This window comes from Vidua macroura, chromosome 15 (genome assembly GCF_024509145.1).
Source record: "Vidua macroura isolate BioBank_ID:100142 chromosome 15, ASM2450914v1, whole genome shotgun sequence".
Taxonomy (NCBI): domain Eukaryota; kingdom Metazoa; phylum Chordata; class Aves; order Passeriformes; family Viduidae; genus Vidua; species Vidua macroura.
Window position 1 is genome coordinate 17934289 of NC_071585.1, and position 13099 is coordinate 17947387.

The 13099-nt window shown below is 50.6% G+C and overlaps 2 protein-coding genes across 9 annotated transcripts in view; one reads left to right on the top strand and one right to left on the bottom strand.

Moving 5' to 3' along the window:
- Nucleotides 1–5157, bottom strand: part of PWWP2A (PWWP domain containing 2A) — a 30914-nt gene extending 25757 nt beyond the window's left edge. For all 6 annotated transcript variants that reach the window (XR_008439553.1, XM_053991525.1, XM_053991523.1 and 3 more), the window contains exon 1: nt 4498–5157. Coding sequence is in view for 5 of the 6 variants with exons in the window: in XM_053991525.1 (XP_053847500.1) it covers nt 4498–5156 (659 nt within the window). In the remaining variant the exon portion in view is untranslated. The remainder of the gene's footprint in view (nt 1–4497) is intronic.
- A 3250-nt stretch (nt 5158–8407) lies between these two features.
- The window catches only part of FABP6 (fatty acid binding protein 6), a 103526-nt gene continuing 98834 nt past the window's right edge, over nt 8408–13099 (top strand). For all 3 annotated transcript variants that reach the window (XM_053991048.1, XM_053991046.1, XM_053991047.1), the window contains exon 1: nt 8408–9056. In XM_053991048.1, coding sequence (XP_053847023.1) covers nt 8863–9056 — 194 coding nt within the window. In that variant the 5' untranslated portion in view covers nt 8408–8862. The remainder of the gene's footprint in view (nt 9057–13099) is intronic.

The window sequence follows — 13099 nt, forward strand, 5'->3', positions numbered from 1 at the left end:
CGATTTTCAAGTGAGGCTTCTGCTGTTTCCTTCTCTTGCAGTAGAAGCTGAATTAACAAACTGGGAAAAGCTCAGGATTCAAGAGTCAGTGCTGTACCTGAAAACTGCTTCTGGGATTGTAAGAATTGCAAATTGCCTATAAAAGTTTATTTTCACCATACAGCTCATGCACACCTTGGTGCAGGAAGTCCTTCCTTATCTTCCATAACCAAAGCCCAATAAAGAGATAATTTCAAACATATGTCTACTAGGAACACACTGCACATCTTCTGGGTATCTAACCAAGGCTCTTAGGTCACAAAAGAACTTTTTGCTCTCTCTCTCTCTCCCTCAAGAACTATTGTGAACACAAACAAGTCAGAAGGGAATTGGTTTAGAGAGAAGACACGACACGTGTCCTTCACATCTGCAGGATTAGAAGGAAAATTGTCAGTTAAATGATAAAGCAATAAAATGGCCAAGTCTTGACTGTTGGCAAAACAACAGAACATAAATTTAATCCCCTCTCCTCCCCTAATCTTTAGGAAGGTGAAAAAAACCCACACAGAAATAATTATCCTTTCTCCAGACGAACAAACTAAAACCACAACTTGTTAATTCTGTATTTTAAGATTTACAAATGCTACACTTCTCAGGTATTTCCCTCCCACCTACTTCCTCCAGGTGCAGAGCAGGATTTACCCTGAGCCAGCAGGTGGGATGGACATCTCCTGTCCCCTGAGCACACAGGGAGTGAGCAATGCCAGCTACAGGCAGCTCACAGGATCTTTAAACCCCACAGAACCAGGATGGGCTGGGCTGGAAGGGACCTTAAACCCCATCCAGTGCCACACTGCCATGGCAGGGACACCTCCCACTGTCCCAGGTGCTCCAAGCCATGTCCAGCCTGGCCTTGGGCACTGCCAGGGATCCAGGGGCACCTGTGCCAGGGCTGCCCACCCTGCCAGGGCACAATTCCTGCCCAATATCCCATCCAGCCCTGCCTCTGGCAGTGGGATGCCATTCTCCTTGTCCTGCCACTCCAGTTCCTGATGCAGTGCCCTCTCCAGCCCCCCTGCACCCCCTTCAGACTCTGGCAGGTGCTGTGAGGTCTCCACACAGAATGAACATTCCCAGCTCTCCCAGCCCATCTCCATAGGGAGGATGCTCCTTCCAGCCCCCCTCAGCAGCTCCAGCTCCTCTCTGTGCTGGGCCCAGGGCTGGAGCAGCTCTGCAGGTGGGCTCTCACCTGAGCAGGGAAGGATCCCCCCCGTTCCTGCTGCCCACGCTGTGGGAGCAGCCCTGGATTTGTTGAGTTTTGCCCCAGCCATTCCTGCTCCGTTCCCTGTCTCTCCCCGCAGCACATCCACCCGAGGAACCCCAGCAGAACCTCACCCTTGCAGCAGGAAAGCACTGAGAAGGCAATGGCAGCAGCACTAATGAACTTTAACAGTAGGGACACATCCCTAATTTGTGCAGTGAGCCTTCAGAGTAACCAAAGCAGGGACATGATCCTCTCCAGAGAGGATTTACTGCACAACAAATGGATCTGGCACTCAGCACGCGTGGGTTCCTGCTTTCTGCTGATTTTCAAAACTCCCTGGGCAGCAGGTACAGGAGACTGCCATTGGGGCAGGCAGGGGAGTGCTTCCTTGCTCCAATAAATGTAGGAATAAAGCCCACTCCACACCCTGGGGCTCGTGGTACAAACTCCTAAAGGGATATCCCATTTACAGCGGGTGGGAGAGGGAATCAGCCCCTTCATGCAAATGTCACTGACTTCACATCAGAGTCACCAAGAATAAAATGCAAAGTCAGGGCATCATCCCAACAATGGAAAAAGAGATAAAACGGCCAAAAAACCCTTTAAAATCACAATATAGGGGGATATTTTTGCTTTTCTTTCATTGTGGAGTTCAAGTAATTCAGAACATGACTTGAGAAGACAAAAAAGAAGACAGTGAACAGGTTTTTAAAACAGTCACTTAAACTTACTCTTCTTAGTCCTGTATGGAAGTAGCACCTTCACTGCTCTGGAGGGTGCAGAGGAGAAACAGAAATTAAGATCCAAAAAGGAATAGGAATTATTTCCCTCTGATCACACAGTGAACACAGACACTTTTGGAAGCTACTGAATGAGTAAATTCTAATACAAATTGTCACTTTTACTTAGTAAGAACTGTCAGTCTTAAAATATTGATCCCTTTGGCATTAGGAAAATTGAGATTATTCCCATGCATTTGAATGAGACAGATTTCAGCAACCACCCATCTCCCATGCTGGAAATCCCACTGTTGTCATGTAAATGCATGGAATTTAGGTGATTTTCATTTAGTCCTGCCCTTCTTTTTTTCTTTTTGGTCCACTGGAAAAACTTATGACAAGAATTCCAGGGCCTTCCACAGACACAGAAGGAAGTTTCTGAAAAAATGTTCATGTTCTGCAAGTCCAGGTGCTTCTACACCAAACACAAATAAACAGATATAAGGAAAAGCTAGACAATATCACCTGTTAGTCACCACAGAAGTGATAAAATGGAATTGTTGGACATATAGGCATCACTTTTTTTAAATAATGCTTCCATTTCTTAGAGGTAGGAAGTTCTTGGACTATTTCTAGAGCTTGTTTCTCACTGCATTTCCTGCTCTGAGACACCTGATAAGAGACTCCTGTTATCTACCAACGTTTTGCTGTCACCAGCCCAATATTGCAGCCCTTCTGTCTCAAAACTCAGTTCTTCTTGCCCAGGCCCTCTGTAGAGCTCGGCCCTGAGAATTCAAATTTGCCCTCCTGGATTTCCATGTACAAGCACCTCTGAAAAAGGAATGGCTCCACTGCCAAGGGAACCCAGGAGGGCCAGCTCCAGCCTCCCTGGTCGGCTTTTCCACAGCTCCCCCTGCAAAGCTTTGTCCCAGGAGCTGGGCTTGGACCCAGGGAGGCTGGAGATGCTCCCAGCAAGGCACAGCAGCAGCAGCCAGCCTGCAAAGAGGCTTTTGCTGCAAAGGGCTGCAGATCTGCTGCCTGCCAGAGGCTCCTCAGTGCACAAGAGCCTGGGAAAACGTGGGATGTTTGTGGCCAGGGTGTGTTCAGGAGGACAGGATCCCCTTCAGGAGAAAAGGAGAAGCTGGAATTTTCCTGCACTCTTGGAAGCACAGGCTTTGTCACCCTCCTGCCCAGGGCAACCACGGCGTCCTGTTGGGACAACTTCAAACCTACAAAAGAATCCGTGTTACCCAGGATTACACCTCATTTGTGGCACCTCCTGCCCGGGTCTGAGATGCTGTTTCACCGCACAAGTGGCTGGAGTTTTGCTCAGCATTTCACACCTCATCAAGTGACAGACTGCAAACGTCACTCGCTGACATTATCCAAAACTTGGGGGTCAGACAAGGCCTTCTGTGGCAAACCCCAGCCTCAGAGTGAGGCCCAAGCCAGAAGTGCTGGTCCCCACAATCCTCCTCTTAGAGAGAACTGACAACATTCATATTCCAGAAGTTGCTGAACAGCTACTAACAACATAAACGGAGTGATAAAAGACATATGTCCACACACAGCTTAAATCTGGGGGAGAAAAGTCCTGCATATTTGGCATACCGATTATTTTAAATAATAACCTTGCTTAAATTTCACTTTTCTCTCATGAACTTGCAGAGTCCTTCCATGTCTAGAAAAAACCCACTAAGACGAAGAAGTATTTTCACCTGCTGATAGAACCTGGATTGTTTGTAAGATACCATGATTTCTGGTCTCCCAAGAGCTTCTCACTATTGAAAGGCAGTGAAAAAAAGCAACCCCCAAACCCTGCTGTCTGATAAGTCATTCAGAGATACGTTCAAATCCCTCCGTCCACAAGGATATTTAAAGAACCATGAAACTTCACCCCGTTCATTGCGCACAAGGAGCAATCAGTACCAATTAACAGCTGCAACAGCCTAGCTGGAAAACCATTATTGTGGAAAAACAGAATGTACTGAAAAAGAAGGTTACCTAGGCAATGCAGGCCGAAGGAACAGGGCAATCAGAGCTCTGATTCTGTACAAAGAGCGGAATAAACGCCACGCTCAGCGCTCGGGTGCAGCTCCCGGCACACAGGGATGCTGCTGCAGCCCGGCCGAGCCCAAAGGCTGTGCCCATGTGCTCGCCCCTCTCCTGCCTCTCCCGTTCTCCCATTCCCCGGGCGGGAGGGGCCCTGCCCACCCCCGGCTGGAAGGGTCGAGGAGGAGGAAGAGGAGGAAGAGGAGGAAGAGGAGGAAGAGGAGGAAGAGGATGCCCGGGAGCTGCGGCTCCGCTTCCCGGGGAGGACGCGGGGCAGGAGCGGCTTGGCCCGGGGCGGACTGGAGCCGAGGAGGGCTGGGATGGGCTGGGATGGGATGGGATGGGATATGGGAGGGAAGGGAACCTGCAGAGCCCACGAGGCTCCCAGCGGGGCCGCCCCCATCCCGCCCCCGGCGGCTCCGGGAGCGCTCCCGGGCTCGGCGCTGGGTGGGGGCTCGGGCTCGGCTCCCCCCGAGCTCTCACCTTTTCGAGAGGTCCATGAGGACCCCGGAAAAAAGCTTCTCTCCCAGCCGGAACGAGACCACCAGGGCGTCCTCGATGATGTGGTCCAGGGTGACCCGCACCTCGGAGCCGGGCAGCAGCGCCGGCACCTCCGCCTCCCCTCCGCCCGGGGCCGCGGGCACCGCCGGCTCGGGCTCCACCGCGGCGGCGGCGGCAGCATCCGGCTCCTCCTCCTCCGGCCGGGGCGGCTCCTCCCCGGGCCCCGCGGAGCCCCCGGCAGCCGGCGGGCAGGGCTGCGGCGGCTCCCGGGCCGGCTCGGGCGGCGGGCAGGGCTGCGGCGGCTCCGAGCAGCCCGGGCTGGGCGCTGCGCGGGGCTCGGCCCGCGGCGATTCCACCCCGGGGCTGCGCGGCGGCGGCGGCTCCTCCGTCCTTCCCGCGTCCGGCTCGCGAGTCCCGCCGGGGCTCCGGGCGCGCTGCACCGGCGGCGGCTCCTCGGCCTTGCCGCCGTCGGCCTCCTCGCCATCCGGCACCGCCGACTCCACGGCCTCGCTGACGGCGGGTAGAGGGTCCGCGCCGGCCTCGCTGCCCGGGATCGGCTCCATCTCGGGCTCGGCTTCGCCGGCCCCGCCGTCCCCCGGCACCGCCGCAGTCGCCGCCGCCTCCGCAGCCATGGCCGCCATTTTCTCCGCCGCCTCCCTCCAGCAGCGGGAGCGACGGCCACGGCCCGCGGGGAGGGAGAGCCCGCCCCCCGCGCCCGCAGGCGGCGCCCTATTGGCGGGCGCGCCGCGTTGCTGCGCTTCTATTGGACGGCTCACCTGTCCATCCAGCCCCGCGGGAACTTCTCGTTGGCCAGCGGGGGCTTCATTCAGTGCAGAGCCAGGAAGGGGAAGAGGGGGCGTGGTTTGACGCTTTAGAGGCCACAGGGGTGGGGCCGGTGGGGCTGCTCCGCCATCTGATTGGTGGAGGGAGGCGTCGCTCCCGAGGGAGGCCGGTGATTGGCGGTGCCGGGTGTCCGTCGCGGGGCGGGAAGCGCGCGGGGGAAGATGGCGAGGGCGGCCATGGGGGACGGGTCGCCCCTCATGGGGGATCACGGCGCCCCTCAGTGTGGTCAGGTCCTGGAGCGGCTCCCCCGCGGGGCACAGCCCGGCGCTGCCTCCTGCGTTGTGCCGCGGCTGGTCCCCGCGCCGGGGAGCACTGAGGGGGTGACACTGGGGAGAGGAGAGATGACAGAATATGCCGAGTTGGGAGGGACCCACGGGCTCGTCCAGTTCAACCCCGCACAGACCCCAAACAATCCCACCCTGGGCATCCCTGGAGCTCTGCTGGAGGCAGGGAGCTCCAAACCCTCCTGGAGCTCTGAGGAGCCTGGGCGGTGCCAGCACCCTCAGGGGAAGAACCTTTAGAACCTTTCCCAAAATCCAGCCTGACGTGCCCTGGCCCAGCCCCAGCCCTCCCCTGGCTGCTGTCCCTGGTCACCACAGGTCAATGGCTGACCCTCCTGTCGCCCTCACCTGACGAGGGGTGAGCAGAGAGACCTTTTGTGAGGTAAATCGGCGTTTTAAAGTGTTAAGCACCACGAATTAGGCACATCAGGTGGAAACGTGGGGTCGGAAGGGGAGGAAAGGAGTTGATGGTTTCCTCCCAAGCCCCGTCCAGCCCGGGGCACCCCGGGCCGGGCAGCGCTCGGGTCCTGCCCCAAAGGACATCGAGCAGAGCCTGCTGCAAAAGCCACCCTTCGGGCAAGGGGGGCCACAAGGGAGGTGGCCTTGGCTACGGAGCAGAGCGGTTTTATCTTGTGATGCTATTTCCGTCCTGTGCGCTCAGGACACTCAGCCCCTGCTCCCTTCCCTGTGGTTGCTGAGCAGAGAACGGGGCCATAAATCCTGAGCCTACAAGAAATTCCCAACTAACACAGAAAGAAACTAAAACCACTCAGCCCTGGAGCTGATGGGATGCTCAGACCCAACAGCTGAGCCCAGCAGGCTCTTTGTTATGTTAAGCTCGGGTTTATGTAAAGGATGGGCATAAAATGGAAGATTTCTTGTAAGCCTGCTGGAACGCACCTTTTCAGCAGGTGTTGCTTGTGGAAGGCATTCAAATGCAAATTGTTGTGTTTTCCATCCCCTGGAGTCCCCAGCAATTCCTGTGCTCCGTAGGGAACAGAGTGGGTGTATATGGCTTGTTCTCTGCTCCACTGCAGTAACAGCAGATTATGTGCTTGACCCTACTGAGGGATCAAAATAAAACATAAACGGCTCCTTTGAATGTTGAAAGGTGCTGTGTGCGCTTTTAAAAAGAGGGAAATCAGGACATTTATAGCCCAGAATAATGCCACACAGAAATACTGTACCATAGGTAACTCTAAAATTCAACCTCACCAACACAGGCATGTGGATGCAGGATGGAACTCGTAAATTGAACAAAAAAAGCCCTCACTATATCATTTTTTTCCATCCCAAATACCTTTGATCACCATTTAATTTCTATTTATTTCAAATCTAACCTGTAATCTCCTTAAGACAGGATTTGCCTTGCAGTGGCTGGTCTGCAGAGTGACTGCATAGTTGGAGTCTTTTTTTCTATCCTGGAACCTTTAGAAACTGCCAAAATAAAACTAATTAAGTTAATGAAACAGATTGCACTACCACACTCTCTGTAAATTAAAACAAGTCACTCTGTGTTCAGCAAGTGGCAGGAAGGACAGAAATGGAGAGAAGAAACTATAAATTACAGAGAGGAACGGAGACAATGAGAGGGAATAAAACAATTAAAATGAAGGCAGGAAAAATGCCGAGCTCCATAAAGATGTGTTGCAGTAAATTGTTGGGATGGGCAGCTGAGGAAGCTGAGCTTGGGTGGAGAGAGTGAGGGGATGTGGGAAAGCAGCAGATCCAGCTGGAGTTTGTGCACGGCAGCCACGGCGAGGGAATTGTTTGTGTGGGACATGAGGAACCTCTAAACTCAGCATTAGTGATATTGATTTGTTCTGTCATGAAACTCCACTCTGGAAGTGTGAACAGTCCCCGCAGGTCTGAGTAATAACTAAGTTATTGCTTCAGGTAATAACTAATGGGGTGTGGGTGTGGAGTTTTTAGATGCTGGACAGTGGGAACATCACTCTCTGGGCATCCAGTTCCCTGGAAATGCAGTGCCATGAAAGAGCCACTGCCCAGTGCAGGGCTTTAAGGAGCAATATTCATAAATGGACAGTAACCAGGGAAGCCAAACCCGTGACTGCAGCTTCCCCCAGCTTCCTTGGAGCGAGGCTGTGTTAGCAGGCTCCACAAGGAGCTGCCCCTGGAATTGCCCAGTGGCTGGAATTCGTGGTGCTGCTGGTATCCCAGGGGCTGGAGAGGTCCAGGTTGCCTGAGCTGTCCTCGCTGCAGCTGGTCCATCTCAGTGTGGGCACACAGGGCTCTGGAGGAGCGCGTGGATTTACAGGGACAGTTGGTCTTGCTGGGACAGCAGATCCCTGTCCTGATACCTGCACTGGGGTGGAGGAACTTGACAGAGGAGGGTCTCAGTCTGCACTTCCAGCAGCCCCAGTGAGGCTTTGGGACTCCCTGCATTCCAGGATGAGGTTTATATCCTCACTGCAGCCTTTGCAGGCTCTGCTGCAGGGACACAGAGCTCTGCTGCCCTGCCCATTCCCAGCTGCAGTCGCAGTGGCTTCCTGAGCCTGCCACAGCGACAGCGGCTTCCTGTGACCCTGGGCTGGGCCACCAAACCTCCCCGAGTCAGGTTTAGTGTTCACAGCTTTACACACTGCTCATAAATCCTCCAGTCAGCATTTTCTAGGCATGATCTGCTGGTGGGGAATGTTCAAGGCTTTCTAAGTTAAAAAGTGTAACCAGTGAAAACCACTGTACGTGAGCAATGCAGAGGGATCCAGGCAAATCAACTGAATCTGGGTCGTGGTTGTGTGCTGCAAACTCACTGCTCCTCTAACAGATTAGGAAAGTAATGCTCTTCCAACAGTTGTTAATGATATTTAAGCTGGATTGAAATTTGTTAGTGAATTATTACAGCAAGTTAGTTTGGGGTGAGAAAATCATCAGTCCTTCCTATAATGCTGGTAACTGATTTCTGTGGCCCTTATGGACAGAGCTCATTTTGTTGGGTTTAGGGATGACCATTAAAGGATTTGGGAAACCTCACTACAGTCTCATTTGCCCCAGAATTCTGCCTTGCAATCTGAAAAGTCAATTATGTGCTGCATTTCTCGTGAACAAGGGATGAAGTCAATAAGTGGGGCTTAATCTAATGTCCATATGGAGAATTGATTGAAACAGATTTCCAGAGTTGGGGTTGCTTTTAAAAAATGGTAATTGTGAGCCCTTGGGGTGAAGGACTGGCAGTGTCTCACTGCTGAGATCTCACTTGGTAATGGTAAGGAAATGGAGTCTGAAGGTACTTCCTGGTTTATCTCCTAATCTGACTGGTTTCTGCCTTCTTCTGCAGCCTGTGCAGCTGCAGGTGCTGGTGGCAGTCACACTGCATCTCCGTGGATCTCTCCATTCAGAGAAAAGGGGCATCATCCCTGGAGCCAGGACAGATGGGGAGGCCAAACTCAGCTGTGGGTAAGGCAGCTTGGTAATTAATAGAGACTTTGTCATTAAAGTCTTCTTTACAGAAATTACAGAAGTCTCTTTAGCCATAAATATGTCAGAGCAACTTTTTTGTTCCTTGTGGTGTTTCTGAGGTTAATTCTACATCTGCAGTCAAGCTCTGTTCACATCAAGAGTGCCCAACTGGTGAGGTGTGACCTTTGGTCCCTGGAGATGAATCCTGTTTCAAACAGGAGCAACAGGAAGGGTGAAATACCTTAATTAGAGGAGTGGGAATCCTACACAGTCTGTTCTCATGGAGGGTAGCTGCTGACAGAGCTCAAGGAGACAGGACAATGGGGGAAATGGAATTGACTGGTAATCATTTGGATCCTTTGTACTTTGAGCTGAAGGAGCAGCTGCCAACTGCCTGTGTCACCGTGTCCTTCTATTTGGCACTTACGTGGAGCCTCAGCTCTGCTGGCTGTGAAAAATGGACAGTAACATTTCATTCACACAGGAGTGATGTGGTTTAATTATAGTGAAGGTTTAAAAACAACTTGAGGATGAAGTGTTGTGTAAGTGCTGAATGTTATCCTTGACAATGATACAGGGACCAGAAAATTGGTCTTTCAGATGCATCAAGTTATTCCATAAATTACAAACTAATTTCTCTGCTAAAATGAAGAGTTACTGAGACATTCAGCTTTCTTGCTAATTGTTTGACTTTAACAATTGGATGGATTTCAGTAAACTGACTGGTGGAGACAAATGTGTTTTCCAGCTTGACATTATCTGACATACAATTGGAAATGGACTGGCTGCCAAGCACTGCAGGTGGTCCCCAAAGGAGAACAAGTTTGTGGTGGGATTTTCTGGGGAGATTTCAAAAGGGCCTGTAACAGGCTGTGCCTCCTGAAGGCAGCTTGCCTTCATGGTTTACCTGAGGAAAACCAAGTAACTCTTGTCTCACATCCTTGTCTGCTTTTCCCTGCCACTCAGAACTTGTAGGTGTTGTACCTGGGTCTTGCTGGGAGTTCACAGTCTGTGATGGAGACACTGCAGAGCCTGGGGTTCCAGACTCCCCTGGTCCCTCTGCCCCTCCTGTGGTACTTTGGAAGCTGTTCCAAAGGCAGGGGTGGGGCATAAATGACAATGCAGTCAAGTTTTTTAAGTCGTGCTTAAAAAGCAAAAGTATCGAAAGCTCAGCTTTACCATGCAGTTTGTTTTTCAGTCAAAACCCAAACAAACAAACCCAAAAAATAAGTCCCAGCTCTTCCTGAGGTCTGCAGCTCTCCTGGGAGGGGTGGGAGCAAAGAAGTGCTGTCATCACAGGCAAGTATTTTCAGCTTTCTGATTTTGAAAGTAGATCTTGGACTGTGTGTCCCTGTCTGCTTTGTGTATCTTTGCATTCTGGATAAAAATAATGAAGGGACCCTGGCAATGAATAAAAATGGCAAGTTTTTGTTATTACTTTAAAATATCACAGGGATTCAGGGGGAATATATAGGGAAATTATCTCCCAGGTTGCTCTCAGTCAGTGTTTTACCTTGTGTTCTCTTACAGACCTTTGTTCTTGTCATTGTCTCATCTTCTGGTTTCTTGTGGACTTGGAACCTCTTGTGCCAAGTGTATTTCTAGCAAGAGATGTATCCCTGTATTTTATGGATACCTAGTAAGCATCTTCTCTCACCATTTCCTAATCCAATTCCAAGTAGGATCAATTTATGGAGTGCCCAGGCTCAGCCTGAATTCCTGTCAGAGCTCACCTGCAAATCTCAGCATGGTCCTTTGCAAGTCACTTCCTTTGGTAAAGTCAGATCAATTTTTAATTTCTCCTCCCAGGTAATCTTGTAATTTCTGACTCTGAGCAACATTTGCAAGGGGCTTGCACATCAAGGGAAAGAATTCTTCACACCAAGAGCTTTGTTGCCTTTCCAGGATTGTCAGTGGTCGGGAAATTGTGTTGCCCTCATTCTGAGACTCTCTTTAACTCAGGCCAGGGAAAAAACATCCTATCACCTCGAGAACAAAACAGGCTGTGGCTCTGATACTGGAATCAATGAAGCCCTGGGATTTGTGGTGGCAGGGTGGGTGATTGGCAGCTGCTCCACAAAGGCATAGCAGAGATGATTGACATGAGAGATTGGATAAGGACACGTGGTAATCTGTGCAAAATGATAGTAAATGTTGTTTGTCCAAGAGTTTTGGGGAGTGTAGAGTTGGAGTGCTGCAATCAGAATGGGAACTCTAAAAAATCCTTTTCCTTGGTCCTGTCACAGACAAGTCCATGAAAAGACAAATGCCAGCAATGAGAACATTTCTGTCAGGGGTCATTCAGCTGTGGCTCTTGCACATCTGTCCATTAGCAGCTCTAAAGGCAGAAGATGAATGCAATTAGAACCAATCTTGATGATTTGCAGAGCATTGTTTGTGCTTTTTACTGCATTCCCTGGGATCAGGGGCTGGATCTTGCCTTTGACCCTCTTTCTAGAGCTGGCCCAGTGAAACTCTCCCCACTCGCCCTTCAGCAAATAATAAAAAGAAAAATGCAAGCCTTCAACAGCCGTGTCACCACCCTTGTGAGGAAATGTTTTGGTGCAGCCAATATTTCTCTATTTTGCCCTAATCTAATCCTCCATGTGGGCTTATCACAGAGCAGGGCCCGAGCTGCATGCCCAGGATGTGCTGCTGGAGCTGGATAATACTTTATTTTTAACGGTTCTTTTCCCACTGCTGCTGAAACCACCGTGCTGAGCAGCACAAACTGCTGGCAAAAGATACCTCTGCCAGCTTAAATTTATTTCTGTTCACTGGAACAACTGGTTGGAAGTGTGTGGTTGTTTCTCTTGGGTGTAGGCAAGGTTAGCCATCCAAAACATTGAGAAATGCTCTAAAAAATGCATTTTCCAAGCACAGTTCATGCTAGTTTAGAAAATACAGAAATGAAACCACAGCAGAGGTACTTGATGCTGAAAAGGAAGCACCCAGTAATGACTGCTCTGCTGCAAGATTGTAGGCTTCCTCTGTTCAGACTCAGCCTAACTTCTGGAATAAAAAGGGATGGAAAACTCTAAGGGAAATAAATGAACTGTACCCATGTCATTGCATTTGTTCTGAGGAAAAAATGAGAATTACAGCTACTGTTTGCAAGCAGTCTGCCCTTCACCCGGGTTCATCCCTTGTGTTTGGAGATCTGCACTCTGGATAATTCATAGCAGAGCCCCTGGCACGGGGCATTGCTCTGCTGGCAGTGGCAGCTGGGGTTTACTGAGAGTTCCTTCTCCACCTCTGGTGCCTCAGTCTAAGACATATCTGGGGTGCTCTGTTCTGCTTTGGCAAAAATGTTCTGAAATCTGGAATTTCATGCTGCACCCTTCAAGGGACACATTTCTGTAGGGAATTCCCTTGGTGAATCACACAATGCAAGGTGAGGGACTGGGTCCCAAAAGAATTATCAGGATTGAATCAAGTTATCCCTTAATGAGAATGGAGAAGTCTCAGTCAGGATTCTGCATAAAAGCAGCCAAACACCTCCCCAGTGCAGGAAGGAACAGAGGAGGAAGGAGAAAATCTCTTGTCCTCTCTGAGATGAAGAAGGAAAGATGTAAAAATCAGTGCTGTTTAAAATTTGGTAAATAGAATAGAATCAGTCATCACAAAGCATCCTCTGTACTCATCTGTGCTTGCAGGCACAGAACAGACTTGGCAACTGTCTCCTGCATGAAATAGGAAAGGTTTAAATGCTTGTGCAAGCTCTTCAAACAAAACAGCTCTTTGCAGTTAGCACGCTGTTCTCTAGGACATTGTAGCTGGGAAATGTGAAACAGTTTCTCTGGGTGTTCACATGGGTTCCTAGCCATGCGTGAGTGGGGTTTGCAAATCTTTATCTCGGTGGTACAGGGAATTTTTTTGTCATTGCAAAGGGTTTTCCTCTAGGGGATAAATTTAATATAAAAGGGATTCCTGATACTCTTGACATTTTCCCCTCAGAATCAAATCAAACTGGCTGGTGGATGCAGGCTTGGACCAGTGACAGAGCAGATGAATCCTCTTCTGCCTGCAGACTGGAGGCA